The sequence below is a fragment of the Lagenorhynchus albirostris genome, chromosome 2 (assembly GCF_949774975.1).
Source record: "Lagenorhynchus albirostris chromosome 2, mLagAlb1.1, whole genome shotgun sequence".
In the NCBI taxonomy this organism is placed as follows: domain Eukaryota; kingdom Metazoa; phylum Chordata; class Mammalia; order Artiodactyla; family Delphinidae; genus Lagenorhynchus; species Lagenorhynchus albirostris.
Genome location: NC_083096.1, coordinates 131,623,425 through 131,638,102, shown reverse-complemented (window position 1 = coordinate 131,638,102; position 14,678 = coordinate 131,623,425). Strand labels below are relative to the sequence as shown.

At 41.8% G+C, this 14,678-nt stretch overlaps 1 protein-coding gene across 1 annotated transcript; it reads left to right on the top strand.

Annotated features, from left to right (window-relative positions):
• Positions 1-8,034: 8,034 nt before the first annotated feature.
• Positions 8,035-9,861, top strand: LOC132515534 (splicing factor, proline- and glutamine-rich-like; the record flags this gene model as incomplete). Its single annotated transcript, XM_060141927.1, has 1 exon — positions 8,035-9,861. A coding segment is annotated over one exon (966 nt), but the record flags the coding sequence as incomplete, so codon positions are not given.
• Between the last annotated feature and the right edge of the window lie 4,817 nt (positions 9,862-14,678).

Sequence of the window (14,678 nt, the reverse complement as noted above, 5' to 3'; positions counted from 1 at the left end):
AGTCTCAGATCTGCAGAGTGGGATGACAGGCTGGAGACCAGGGAAGAGCTGGCGCTGCAATTCAAGGTAGAAGAGGTCAACCTCAGGGGCACAGGGCTAGGGGAAAATGACCAAACAGCCCAGAAAGGACCAAGGAAAAAAGACCAGCATAAATAGGTTGCAGCACTTAGAAGTAATGAAGTAGATACTGATACTGACATGGATGAATCTGAAAGTACAATGCTGGGTAAAAATGATAAGAAACAGATCTAAAACTCAATTCCAATTAAAAAATTAAAAATACACACAAAATGACAGTGCACATTTGCAAGAATGTTTGGGAACAAAATCATACACATGAAGTCTGTGGGGTGTGTACCTATGGTAGGGGAGAGGAATGTGGATTAAAGGGAATAAACAGAAAAATAAATAAAAGAGGGATTTTTCCTGGACCAGTGTTGATAATGAACCATGAATGAGGAAAGGGATTAATTAACTCAACCCTTTGCATCAAAGGTCCAACTTTTTTACAAAAAGAAAAAATCTAGTTGGTATTAGTTTCTCTGATGTAAGAATGTGGCAGCTAAGGCCTGAGGATTTTGATGAAACAGCCCGAGGTTGTGAAGGTGGTGGGAGGTCCCTCCAGGAAACGAGAGGCCAGGAACATCCTTGATGCAGACCCTTCTCTTAAGTTACACTGCCAGGACCCTGGCTTCGTGAGACATTTAATCCCTGTAATACAGTGATTGACCTGTGTGAACTCATATCGCTGCCGTACCTTTCTTGGGCTCCTGCCTGGCAACCAGCGAAGAATATTAATACTTCTCCAAATACTAAGGTCCCACTTTCAGAGTCTGAGAACTTACTTTAGAAAAGTACCACCATCGGCCTTATACCTATCATTAACCAAATCTTCTGTAAATGGCATCATTTTCGCGGCAAGGTAACTGTCAGGTTGGGCCTGGGCAGACACAGACCTCAGCTGTTATCTACAAGGTCGCTTTCAATCTCTTGCCCTTTTCCATCTGTCAACAGGCGTCTCACTTGGTTTATGTTAAGCTTAGAAAATGGGGTTTGGGTTTAGCCAGAAGGCATAGATGGCCTCAGCCACCTGGCTCTGGGAGGGAAGGAGGTGGGGATGGTTTTAGCCACCCTGGGGCTCTGTGTAAGGGGGCCAACCAGCACTTGCCCCTCAAAGGATGCTTGTTGCAGGAGCCAGAGTGCTATCTGCCCACAAACAAAATCCTCTCCACTGGAGAGCTCCCCAGGCTGGGTTTTCAGGAAAGGGCAATCATGGGCATGGCCCCAGGAAGCTGTAGTGATCACATTAGCAGAACGATAACAGCGGAGACAGTAATTATAAAATCGACCACCATCATTTATTTTTTCATCTACTCTGCAGGAGGCACGGTGCTCAGGGCTGACATCCATGGTCACATTTCATTCTCGTGACAATCGTTTTTTACTGACGGGGAGACCAAAGTCAAACAGGTTAAGTAGCCTCCTGAGCCCAGAATGGAGCCAGAAGAGGATTCAGTTCCCACAGGCTCCTCCATCTCTGCTCCTTCCTCACAGAGGTTCAGCTCCAACCCCAGTAGTCTAGTCTGTCCTGGGATAGGCAGGGGTGGGCTAGGGCTGGAAGCCCAGAGAAGGTTAAAGCTTCCTATGTGGGGCTAAGGGAGACCTCCCAGAGGCTAGGATTGATGCTTGCCTTTAAGGCAGGGTCTGATTCTTGGGGTTGTTTTTCCTCTCCCCACCTAGAGAGTATTCCTTTTTACCTTCGGAAAGGACCACTCTGATAAGAAGGGAGTTCATCCAGTGGCACAGTCAGGATATAGAACCTGCCAGACTGGGCTGATGCATGGCTCCCTCGTGGTGTCTTGAGAGCCTGGGGTCCTGGGATCCTCTGGCTGGGCTGGTAGGCTCAGCCTGGTCCCGGCCACTGGGAAAATGGGTGGAAGGCAGGGGAGGGTGGACCTGGCCCAGGGCTTCAGGTTTGCTCTGAGCAAGCCAAGGTCCCTGGCACCAAAGTGAGGGCTCCTGGGCTGTACCTGGGCTGTCAAAGTGAGCTAGTGTTCATTTCCCTTCCTCTGGTCCTCTTCATGGATCACATGACTGAAGTCACATGCTCCCTTCCTTGGCAACCAGTGCCCGAAAGGGGATAAAAGCCCACTTTGCCCAATTCGTTTTCAGGACTTTGTTCTGGCTGCCTCCTTTTTGGTTTTCTTTTTTTTAATGATGTTTTGTCTAGTAACAAATAATACTAAAACTAAAGAATTAAATAATTAATAATAATGATAATAAAATAATTGGTGGCAGGCACTGTTCTAATTGTTTTACACTGACGACCTCATTTGATCCTCTGCATAACCTTGTAAATTCTTCTGCCCAATTGGCAGATGAAGAAACTGAAGCTTGGAAGGGTTAGGAAACTAGTTCAAGGTCACACAGCTAGAATATTGAGGAGCAAGGAACAGAACTCTATTCTGTTTTCCTTCAAAGCCCAGGATACTTTCTGCTTGAGCACATTGACTATAAAATGGGGCTGGTTATAATAGTAGCCCTGCTTGCTTTGCAAGCCTGCGGTGAGGATCAAATGAGACAGTAATTGGGAAAGCACTTCGAAAATTACAAAGCACTGTGTAAATATATGGTATTACTCTAATGTATCACTGGCCTACAAAAACACTGCTCCAACATTTCATTTAGGAGAAGACACACCAGACCATTATTCAATAAGATAACACCACATGTGATCCTTTTATCATTCTAAGAATGTTTACGAAGTCTACAAAACCAAAGCCATTAAGAAGGTTTTGTTTTCTGGGTAGACTCAGTAAACTTGGAGCAAACTCAAGACATCTTTAAATAGCCAGGAAGTTAAACTGAAGAGACTGCATTAAGTGTCAGAGAATTGAATGCCCTTTCAGACTCTGGGAGTTTAAGATGTATGCTATTGATAAATTAGAGTATTCCTAGGAACTGCTTTCAAGGAGTTAGATGAGAATTCCTTTGGGACTAAAGGGAGCTATGATAATTATACAAAATAATAGCAAAAGTAGTTACAACACGTGGAGTAGCGGGACATCCAACCAGACTCCCTAGTTAACTTGATATATAACCTGGGCAAATTCATCTGTGCCTTAGTGTTCTTACTGGTAAAATGGGAATAAAAGTACTACCTACCTTTTAACATTATTGCGATGATTAAATAAGTAATTGAAACAGTGCCTGGCACATAGTAGCCACTCAGTAAATGTTGCCTCATGCCATTATTGTGATTTATTAAGCTCACAAAATATTTATGAACAGCACAAGAAGAGAAGGTTAAAGATACTAAATTCAGCTGACTGATGATTAAGAGCCTCCAGTGTGCCAGGCATTGTGCTCTATAATTTATATGCATTATCTCTTTGATTGCTATAACAACCACCAGAAAGAAATTTTACCACCCTCCCCCATCTTACAGATATGGAAACTAAGGTCCAGGGGATGCTGTGTGATAGTCTGAATTGCTCTCTAAAATTTCTTTATTCTTTGCTGCTTCCCAGACTACCAAAGCCTGGTTGCTGGTAGTAAGTCCTCTGCTTGATATTGATGATATTGGTTGATACTGAGATTGGGGAGAAAGACTGTCCAGTGTCCTAACCTCTCTGCCCACACTGCTGAGAAATGGGCAACAAGGGGAAGGAAGACCCCTCTAGAAGTGATGGCTAAGAAAGTTGAAGTTGGCCTTTCCACACCTTTCAGGGTTCTGGAGCTGTGATTACATTCCCCAGTTAGGACTGTTCTTGAAGCTTCTTTGAACAAGATTTTAAGGTTTTAGAAATATTCAGTAAGGCAGGCATATGGGGCTGGTACCTTGTAATCCCTCAGGATTTCCAAATGGGTTGATTTAGGATATTATCACATCAGATCACAGCTCTAAAACTTCCTTTAGCTCCCCATTGTTGAAAGGGCAAATGTCCTGATTCTTTAATAAAAATGGTAGAGTGGAGTAAGTTAGGCCTTCAAGGTCCAACAGACCCAAGTCTGAATCCAGGCTCTAGCTAGAGACATCAACCAGCTGCATGATTTTGAGCTGAGATTAATTTCTCAGAGCCGCAGTTTCCTCATCTTCCTTGCCAGGTTATTGTAAAGATCAAATAAGAAACAAAGGGATACTAAGTACCGCACCCCGTGTGGCTTACTGTAGGTGATTACTAAATAATAGTTCCCGCTCTTTCTTTTAGCAAGGGACACGTAAGCCTTTCTAAACAGACCTCAGTCTATGAATTAATATACTCTCTCTCTATGTGCCCTATAGTTCATGAAGACGAAGTTGAAACATGTCGTTTTCAAATTTGTCACATAAATGAGTTCATTTATGTGGAATTGCCTAGCTTAATGCCTGGGCAAGGTGTGGGTTCTAAATAAGGTGGAGTGAATGAGGGTGGCCGAATAGGAGGAAGTAGGGGTATTGGGAATGTTTTCTTTCAAGGGGTCCCCAGACTGAACCTCAAACTCAGGGGAGTCTCTAAGGGGGAGAGGGGAATGGGGGAAGGGAAAATGGTCAATGAAAGACAGAGCTTTGGGACCTGTATACTGCTGCCCACTCCCCCATCCACCACAGTATTTGCCCCCCTCTCTCTCCACGAAGCCAGACCACAGCCCGTCACATTTAAAGTTTGCTATTTGTCCATCCTGGAAAGGGTGCTGCATGGCATAGGATTAAAGTCAGTGCATAGTGATTGCTTTGTGCAGAGAATTGTCCCCGGCTAAATCTGCATTCATGACTAGTCCTGTAAATGCCATTACGGTGTTCAAGTTAGCTGCTCCTGTTGACTTCATGTTGACTTTCTTTGTATCAGACATAAGCTCCTGAAAGAGTTTCTGTGCAGAGGGCCATTTAAGGCCATGCAGTTGGTTTGGGATTGCCTGGGAATACAGCCTCTCCTGGAATTGCATTTAGGACCCTAACTTAAAGTGTATTTTCATGCTGATGTTTCCCTTGGTCCATTTCCATGTGTCGGGTATCTGGAAATGGACAGATTACACGATATGAAGTCTCTTTGGTTTCTATAGGAGCACATTTTATGTCTGGCATCGTCAGCTCATTAGCTGTTCTACCTAAGTGAATTTTCCAACTAATCAAAGCATTCCCCATTGAATGCCAAATGCTTTGCTGTTTAGTGGAAATCTTCCTTAATGGATTGCCCATACACCTCTGTCTTCGTAAAAAGGGATACCTTTTCACAATAGTGCACGGTCACCATTGTGAGCTATTGGACGGTGCTGCCATATAGTACAGACCCAGGGTCTGTTGGAGTTTAGACTGATTGCCCCAAGCTGTCCTTGGGTCCCCTCTCTTTCTCCTCAGAGTGCTTTCTAGTTTATCTGCCTCCATCTCCTTTCCTGCTGTCCATTCGTTGTGTCTAGTCAACTCTGGACTGGGAAATCTGATAACTAAGCTTGTGAAAAGTGTGTATAAACCGCTTCTGAGGGGAGACCTTTAGAGCTTTCTAAGGAGGAAGAGCTTCAGTGCGTAAATCTAGGTTGGCTCTTGAAAACAGAAAGAGTCCTTACTTGGACCATATTTTGTCAGATGGTTGTTTACCCGGTCTGCCAAACTTGAATCACAGGGACCCGATCCAGATGTTGCCTGAGGGCTTCCCTGGTGGCGCAGTGGTTGAGAGTCCGCCTGCCGATGCAGGGGACACGGCTTCGTGCCCCGGTCCGGGAAGATTCCACATGCCGTGGAGTGGCTGGGCCCGTGAGCCATGGCCGCTGAGCCTGCGCGTCCGGAGCCTGTGCTCCGCAACGGGAGAGGCCACAACAGTGAGAGGCCCGCGTAGCGCAAAAAAAAACAAAAACAAAGCAAACAAAAAAATGTTGCCTGAGACTTCCACGTTACTACCAGCTAAAGTAATTCCTTTAAGTGGGATTTATAAGAACTTCAAAAAGATTCATTCAGTCATTTCTTGTTTACTGCCAGGCACTGAGTTAAGCACTGGCTATCTAGAAAAACACAGTCCTTGCCTTTGGGTTGCTGAGAGTCTAGATGGGGAAAAAGCATAGCAATAGATAAGCTTGGAGAACAGTGTAAAGGGGTGTATGACTACGTTCTGTATAGCTTAGAGGAGGGAATGGCTTGGAAGGATGAAAGACAAGAGACAATTTGCTCCCTCTTTACCTCCCTCCTTTATTTATGTCTTTCTTTATCTCCCTCACTCTTACATTCAATAAACATTTACTTAGCACCAACTCTATTCCTTGCACTGAGATTACAGTAGTAAATAAGAAAGATATAATCCCTGTCCTGATTTGAATATTGAAGAATGAATTAGAGGAGGGCAGAGGGATGGAAATGAGCATCCCAGTAAGGAGAATCAGGGCATGAAAGGGTGAAGTGTCTTTGGAATGGTGAGCTATCATTTAGCATGGCTGGAATAATGGCAGACTAGATTATAAAGGACTTCGCATGCTCTGCTGAGGGCTTTAGACTTCATCTCATGTGAAATAGATGCCCAGTGAAGGTTCTAACCAGGGGGTTCTTAGAAAAGTATGGCCATATGGTGTGGGGATTATGGCATGGAAGATGGACAGTAGCAGAGGAGAACCAAACCCATACCATCTAATAAATTATATATACTTTTGAACTTCACCTTTAGGCCTTAAATTCCAGGTTTTCTGCCTCAATTACCTAGAATCCATCAATGGCTTTTCTGTTGTCCCTACCTTGGCTCTTTTTACCCCTTGAATGCTGTTACACAGACCCAAGTAATCAGAGCGTGTCAGAGGTCCGAGAGCCTGCCTGCCTCTGGAAATGAGCTAATAGATGAGTCCACCATGGGTTTGCTGTGGAATGATTTCAGCGGAATTTATTATATAAATAAATGTTATTCTGGTTTTTAACGTACATCATGAGGACTAAATGAGACAATGAATGTGAAACTCTCATGTCTGACCCATAAACGGTAACTAAACAACAGTTGTTTTTAACCATGCTTATTTCACTTTTCACGCTGGCTGCCTCTTTAACACACTTTCAGCTTTTCCCCACTATTCTATTAGCTCTTCAGCCGTGGGGACTGGGAATGTTAATCTTTGTGTCATACTGACTTTTAATTTATATTTAACCTGTCATACCCTGATTCAGTAATGCAGAGACATACGCCTGCTTTCAGAGAGCAGCAGAAATTCAGTTTTAATTTATCATGGCATTTAAACTGGAAGAAAACCTGAGGGTAGTATTCCTGGAGGTTTTAATGAGAACAACATTCTCTTTGCATTATCAATGTTCCTCAGACCCCACTTGGCTGGAGCCACTACCTCTGGCTTCAGTTAGCTCTTTACATTCCTCTATTTTTATATAAATTGTGCTATATTAGCATATATTTCACACTGTGACCTAGTGTTTCCCAGATCCTTTAAGCCAGGCTATTTGTACAGTACTCAACGGCAACGGAAGTAACATTGAAAACTAAGTGCACACTATAGTCCTGCTACATCACCCACTCTGTCATGCTGAAATGGATCCCTTGTTCTAAGAAGATTTGCAGTGAAATACAGTCTATTTACATTAAGGAGACCCTTGTATATTTAAGGCGTAATTGTTTCAGGGCCTTCATTAATTCTTGAATTGCAAGACCTAGGTTTTCTTTTCTTGTATCTTTTCTATAACAATGGAAGTCAGGGGTTTCCAAAAAAATAACAAACTGGTCCTCATTAAAATGGAGCTGGAAATGGTTTGCTGGTAATATGCTTTACGAAAATGAGAGAATCTGATTGTAAACCAACTCTAGGACCCAGCTGTCTCAGGGTCCAGGCTGGGAAGCTCCAGGATAAAAAGTAGTCTGTCTTTTGGGGGAAAAATAAAACAGGTTTTTACTTCTGTCATTGATGAAGTGCTTATCTTGTCAGAGAATTTTAGAGTTGGAAGGAATCTCAGAGTTCTCTTAACCCAGCCTCTTCCTGGAATAATAATCCCTTCCTCAGCATCTCTGACATATGGACATCTTGTCTCCACTTGAACACTTCTAGCCATGAACATCTCACTCCTTTTAAAAAATATTGTTGGAAGAAGCCTTTAGTCAGTTTGGTCCTATTGAAAGGGCTGTTGTAATTGTGGATGATCGTGGAAGATCTACAGGGAAAGGCATTGTTGAATTTGCTTCTAAACCAGCAGCAAGAAAAGCATTTGAAAGATGCAGTGAAGGTGTTTTCTTACTAACAACAACTCCTCGTCCAGTCATTGTGGAACCCCTTGAACAGTTAGATGATGAAGATGGTCTTCCTGAAAAACTTGCACAGAAGAATCCAATGTATCAAAAGGAGAGAGAAACCCCTCCTCGTTTTGCCCAGCATGGCACATTTGAGTATGAGTATTCTCAGAGGTGGAAGTCCCTGGATGAAATGGAAAAACAGCAGCGGGAACAAGTTGAAAAAAACATGAAAGATGCAAAGGACAAATTGGAAAGTGAAATGGAAGATGCCTATCATGAGCATCAGGCAAATCTTTTGCGTCAAGATCTGATGAGACGCCAGGAAGAATTAAGACGCATGGAAGAACTTCACAATCAAGAAATGCAGAAACGTAAAGAGATGCAATTGAGGCAAGAGGAGGAACGACGTAGGAGGGAAGAAGAGATGATGATTCGTCAACGTGAGATGGAAGAACAAATGAGACGCCAAAGAGAGGAAAGTTATAGCCGGATGGGCTACATGGATCCGAGAGAAAGAGACATGAGAATGGGCGGTGGAGGAGCAATGAACATGGGAGATCCCTATGGTTCAGGAGGCCAGAAATTTCCACCTCTAGGTGGTGGTGGTGGCATAGGTTATGAAGCTAATCCTGGAGTTCCACCGGCAACAATGAGTGGTTCCATGATGGGAAGCGACATGCGTACTGAGCGCTTTGGGCAGGGAGGTGCGGGACCTGTGGGTGGACAGGGTCCTAGAGGAATGGGGCCTGGAACTCCGGCAGGATATGGTAGAGGGAGAGAAGAGTATGAAGGCCCAAACAAGAAACCCCGATTTTAGATGTGATATCTAGGCTTTCATTCCAGTTTGTTTTTGTCTTTTCTTGTTTAGATAGCAATCTTTTAAATTCTTGCATTTTAGTAAGAAAGCTACCTTTTTATGGATGTTAGCAGTTTATTGACCTAATATTTGTAAATGGTCTGTTTGGGCAGGTAAAATTATGTAATGCAGTGTTTGAAACAGGGGAATTTTTTTTTCCTTTTTTTCCTTTTTTTTTTTTTAACTGTATAATGTCCCTCAATTTATGGCAGTGTACCTTGTGCCACTGATTTCCAAAGTGTACCAATTTTTTTTTTTTACTGTGCTTCAAATAAATAGAAAAAATAGTTAAGATTTTGATCTTCAACTTTGCCATTCATGCTTCTATGCACATTAGGCTAGGTGTTCCACTTGGAAAGCATAAGAGTGTCTAGGCCTTTGAGTGGCATATGCCATTTCTGGGAAATGTATTTGTAGGCTAAGTATTGCTTTCTACATTTAAGTACCCCCTTGTTTTAAAAAGAAGAAATGCATATTGAATAGTTTCATGATTTGATTTGTTTGGCATTATAGGAAGCAAGCCGGTGCTAGTATTTTCAAATGGCTATGTAAGCAAAGCTGAACTGTAAATCTTCATTCAGGAATGTGTATTAAGATTATGGAATGGGTGTAAGACTATTGGTAGGGGGAGAAAGTGGGTATGACTTAAATGGATCTTTTACGGCCCTATGATCTATCCTTTCCTTGAAAGTTTCTGAAGAACAAGTGGAAAGATCATTTTGTTGCATTCCTCCATTCTTGTTTTTTAAAGAACGAGTCCCAAGCCCTACGAACGGCTTGTATTGAACATTCACATCTGAATTAAAGATTGTTAAACATGAAGTCTTTTCATGTATTACTTCAAGTGATTTATAAAGATGGGGTTTAGTCTGAATAATTAAACTCGAAAGTAAGGTATAGTCATCATAAAGTAGGTTTGGCTATGTATACATTTGTACTCTAACTTTTACATCTCCTTGTGGTACTTCTGTTGGGCAAAAATCTGTAGGACTATAAAAAAAACTTATTTTCTTTTCTAAGAGCTGGTAGTGACTTAATAACAAATAGGGTTGCAGAGAACTATACTTACTGTGAAATATTTTTAACGTGTTTTTCCATAGTTTCCTTTTGATGTAGCACTAAATCTGGAGAGTTGCTCGTGCTACACAGTACAAATATCCTTTCCTCCCACCATAAAGCTTTGGAGCTTTTCGAAAAAAAAAAAAATATATATATATATATATATATATATACATAACACAAAATTAGCCATTTTAACCATCCTTATGTGTACAGTTCAGTGGCGTTAAATTCACTTGTTTGGTGACCATCACCACCCTTCATCTGCAGAACTTTTTCATCTTTCCACACTGAAACTCTGTACCCATTAAACAAGAATGCTCCATCCCTTCCACCCCTCAGCCTGTGGCAACCACCATTCTACTTTCTGTCTCCATGAATTTGACTTCTCTAGGTACTTCATGTAATTGGAATCATACAGTATTTGTCCTTTGTGGTCTGGCTTGTTTTACTTAGCATAATGACTTCAGAGTTCACCCATGTTGTAGTATGTGTCAGAATTTCCTTCCTTTTTTTTTTTTTTTTTTTTTTGCGGTACGCGGGCCTCTCACTGTTGTGGCCTCTCCCGTTGGGGACCATAGGCTCTGGACGCGCAGGCTCAGCGGCCATGGCTCACAGGCCCAGCCTTTCCGTGGCATGTGGGATCTTCCCGGACCGGGACACAAACCCGTGTCCCCTGCATCGGCAGGTGAACCACTGCGCCACCAGGGAAGCCCTCCTTCCTTTTTTTTTTTTTTTTTTTTTTGGTGGTACGCGGGCCTCTCACTGTTGTGGCCTCTCCCGTTGCGGAGCACAGGCTCCGGACGCGCAGGCTCAGCGGCCATGGCTCACGGGCCCAGCTGCTCCGCGGCATGTGGGATCTTCCCAGACCGGGGCACGAACCCGTGTCCCCTGCATCGGCAGGCGGACTCTCAACCACTGCGCCACCAGGGAAGCCCGCCCTCCTTATTAAACCTTCCTTTTTAAGGTTTAATAATATTCCATTGTATATATGTACCACATTTTATTTATCCATTCATCTGAAGATGGGCACTTGGGTTGCATCCACCTTTTAGCTATTGTGAATAATGCTGCTATGAACATGTGTGTACAAATACATGTTTCAGTTCTTTTCTTTTTTTTATTGTGGTAAAATACACATAACATAAAATTAATCATTAAGTGTACAATTCAGTGACATTAAGTACATTCATAATGTTGTGCAACCATTACCACAATCTATTTCCAGAATATATGTTTAACTTCTTGCTTTCAATTCTATTTCTGGGTATATACCCAGAAATAGAATTTCTGGATCATATGGTAATTCTATGTTTAATTTTTTGAGGAACTGCCATACCATTTTCCACAACAACTGGACCATTTTACATTCCCACTAACAATGCACAAGGGTTCCAATTTCTCTACATTCTCACCAACACTTGTTATTTTCTGATTTTTTAACTCCTTTTTAAACAATATAATTGTAATAGCTTGGACTCTGGCTTTGAAACCTGCCTCAGCCACATACTTGTTGTGTGAGTTTGGACAAATTATTTAATCTCTCTTATTTTTTTTTATTCTGTCTATTTTTTTGTGAAATATGAATAGTAAGGGAGATGATAATAATGACCTTATAAAATTATGAGGAGAAAATGAGACAATTCATTTAAAACTTTTTTCAGTGTCTGAAAATAGTAGACTATCAGTGAATGTTTGCTTTTGGATTTTTGGTGGAAGTTGATTAGTTCATTCTATTTGGGGCCACTCTGATTGTTAGATTATCTTCTTTATTTTCAGTTAAAACCTGCTTTGGTGTAACTTCTGTGACTTTTATAATGGTTGCCTTCAATCCATTGGTCCTGATTCTGCTCTTTATAGCCTTACAGAATAGATCATATCTTCCTTTATGTATCCCTTCTCTGATATTTGAAAACAGCCATCAGTCATTCACTAGTCTGCTTTGGCCAAGCATTCTGGGTTTCTTCTACTGTTTCTTAAGTGATGTGGTTTCTAGATCTCTCATCATGTGTCTCAACCAATTCTGGACCACAGTTTATCTGGTAGAATAGAGTGACTAGAAATTTCATCACCCCCCATTCTTTTGAGTTTACTCCCTAACAGTGATGTCCATATGGAAGAATGGGTCTGTGGATACTGGAATCAGTTCAATAGATTAAGCTACCCCTCATTCCTTCCCAGCGTTTCTTCTTCATTGCTTAGAATGCCTGAGGTCTGTAGCACTTACTTTTTTTTTTTTTAATGTATTTATTTATTTATTTATGGCTGTGTTGGGTCTTCGTTTCTGTGCATGGGCTTTCTCTAGTTGTGGCAAGTGGGGGCCACTCTTCATTGCGGTGTGCAGGCCTCTCACTATCACGGCCTCTGTTGTTGCAGAGCACAGGCTCCAGACGCGCAGGCTCAGTAATTGTGGCTCATGGGCCCAGTTGCTCCTCAGCATGTGGGATCTTCCCAGACCAGGGCTCGAACCCGTGTCCCCTGCATTGGCAGGCAGACTCTCAACCACTGCGCCACCAGGGAAGCCCTGTAGCACTTACTTTTATTCAGTTTAGAATCAGTCTTGCATCGTTTCACATATTCCCCATTTGTTTTTCCTCTCCTGGCTGTCAGCTCCTTAAGAGGGAGCAGGTAGTCCCTGCTTCCATATACGTTCTTCATGGTCACACCAGCACCCAGAGGGTACTCGGGCTGTACTTTTGAAATAAAATTTAATTGTACTCATAGATATGGAGCTGTGTCTTCTGACACAGTCACAGGATCCATTGAGGGCATGGACTGAAGTATAGGCCTTTTCGTTATTAAGCTGAAAACCCAAAGACTTGCTCAGGAAGAGAAGTCTGGGGTGGGAGGATATTTTGGCTGAAACTCCAAGAAGCACTTTGAACTTGGGTCTTCAAATATGAAAGCCTAGAGAAGGCTTGCTTACCCCACCCCACCGTGTTCTGTAATGCACTGACTCTCCAATGCCCAGCTAAATTGTCAGTTTCCAAATTTGCCCTTGGGAGGATGAATGGAGTGCCTTGGAAATACTGGTGCTGTTTTTGAAAGTTCCCAAGGAGTCGGATATACCCTGCGTATTTCTGATTTACAGGCCTAACTCATCTAAATATCTTTTCATTATGAGCTCTTTGCCATACAAGAAGACTTTTCAGTTTTATTTCGAACCTTTATACACTTACAGACAAATTTCTAAACCCCTTTTCAAGAGAAGGGAAATTGTATTTTTGCAGAGGATAAAACAGTTGAATGGCGTTCTCTCTCAGAAACTCAGCTGTGTGTTTGAAAACCTAAGTCCTCATGTATCATCCTCCCAAGCACATGTCATATGTTTATATTTTAAAAAGGTAAAAGCCAGAGTCTCTTCCTTTCTATAAAAACAAAAACAGTGAAGGGGAAGGGAGAACGACTCACTTTCTTGGCATTTTAATAGAGTACCCAGAATATTCCCAACATAAGTCACTATTCTAGTTGAAAGGCATGTTAAAACTATGTGTAAAGTAAAAACCCTGGCTTTGGTATAGGACTAGTAGATTCACTTACAATGGACATACATGAGCTTTATGGTATAGGTTTTATAAATTCTACTTTAACCACTCAAAACATTAAAAAAATATTTATCTATAGTTATGGCTATTTTTCAAATATTTGGGGTTGCCAGATTGCTGACATGCAGCTAAATAAGGTCTTATTTTGCAAAGTCACATCCATGTGGTCACTTCTTAGTTAGCCTGTTTGCCATATATGCATTTGGAATGATGTCATCCATGCCTGGTGGTGAGCATCCCAACACAGGCATTCCACACCTGGCAGTGTATCTGCCAATCACCAGTGAACAGCAGGGAGAAACAGCTCTTCTTCACCCTTTTGGTCACCATTCTTTCCCACATCTAATTTGGGTTGTGTATCCGGTGCAGCAGATTTTACTTTCGTTGCTTTGTTTGTGATTTAGGTGCTATATCCATTGAAATCTGCTACCTGAAGATGTTGGCAGACATCACGAATTAATGCTTTTGAGTTTCTTTAAGGTAAAGAAAGGAAGACTTAGAAGTATCTTTGCACATAAAAGGAACACCCTATTGGTAGCTGTTAACATCTAAGCATATTAAGGAAGTCAGTCCACCATCATCAACACGGTTGTCATGAAATGTGATGACCCTTCTCTCCTCTGGATCACTTGTCTCGCTTGACTAACTCTGCCTCTCACAGTTCCCATTCCAGTGTGGAGAACATGGTATGACAATAGGAAAGGAGAATGTAAAAGATGATGGCTGCTCAGTGTGATCCAATTTCCCTGACCTTGTATTTTAACATTGTAACTTTTATATATATTGCATATATCCACAAATATAAAAGCACAAGCATTTTTTTCTTTTTATACAAAAGATATTTTTCTATATATACAATCAGTACCTTCCTTTTTAAATATAACTTAAAGATATATTTTGGTGATTTCTTTCCAAATCAGTACATACAGAGCTTCTTTATTCTTTTCAACAGGTGCATTGTGTTCCATTGCAAATTTTGGATAGGCCAGAATTTATTTTGCCAGTAACCCTGTAGCTGGATAAGTAGGTTGTTTC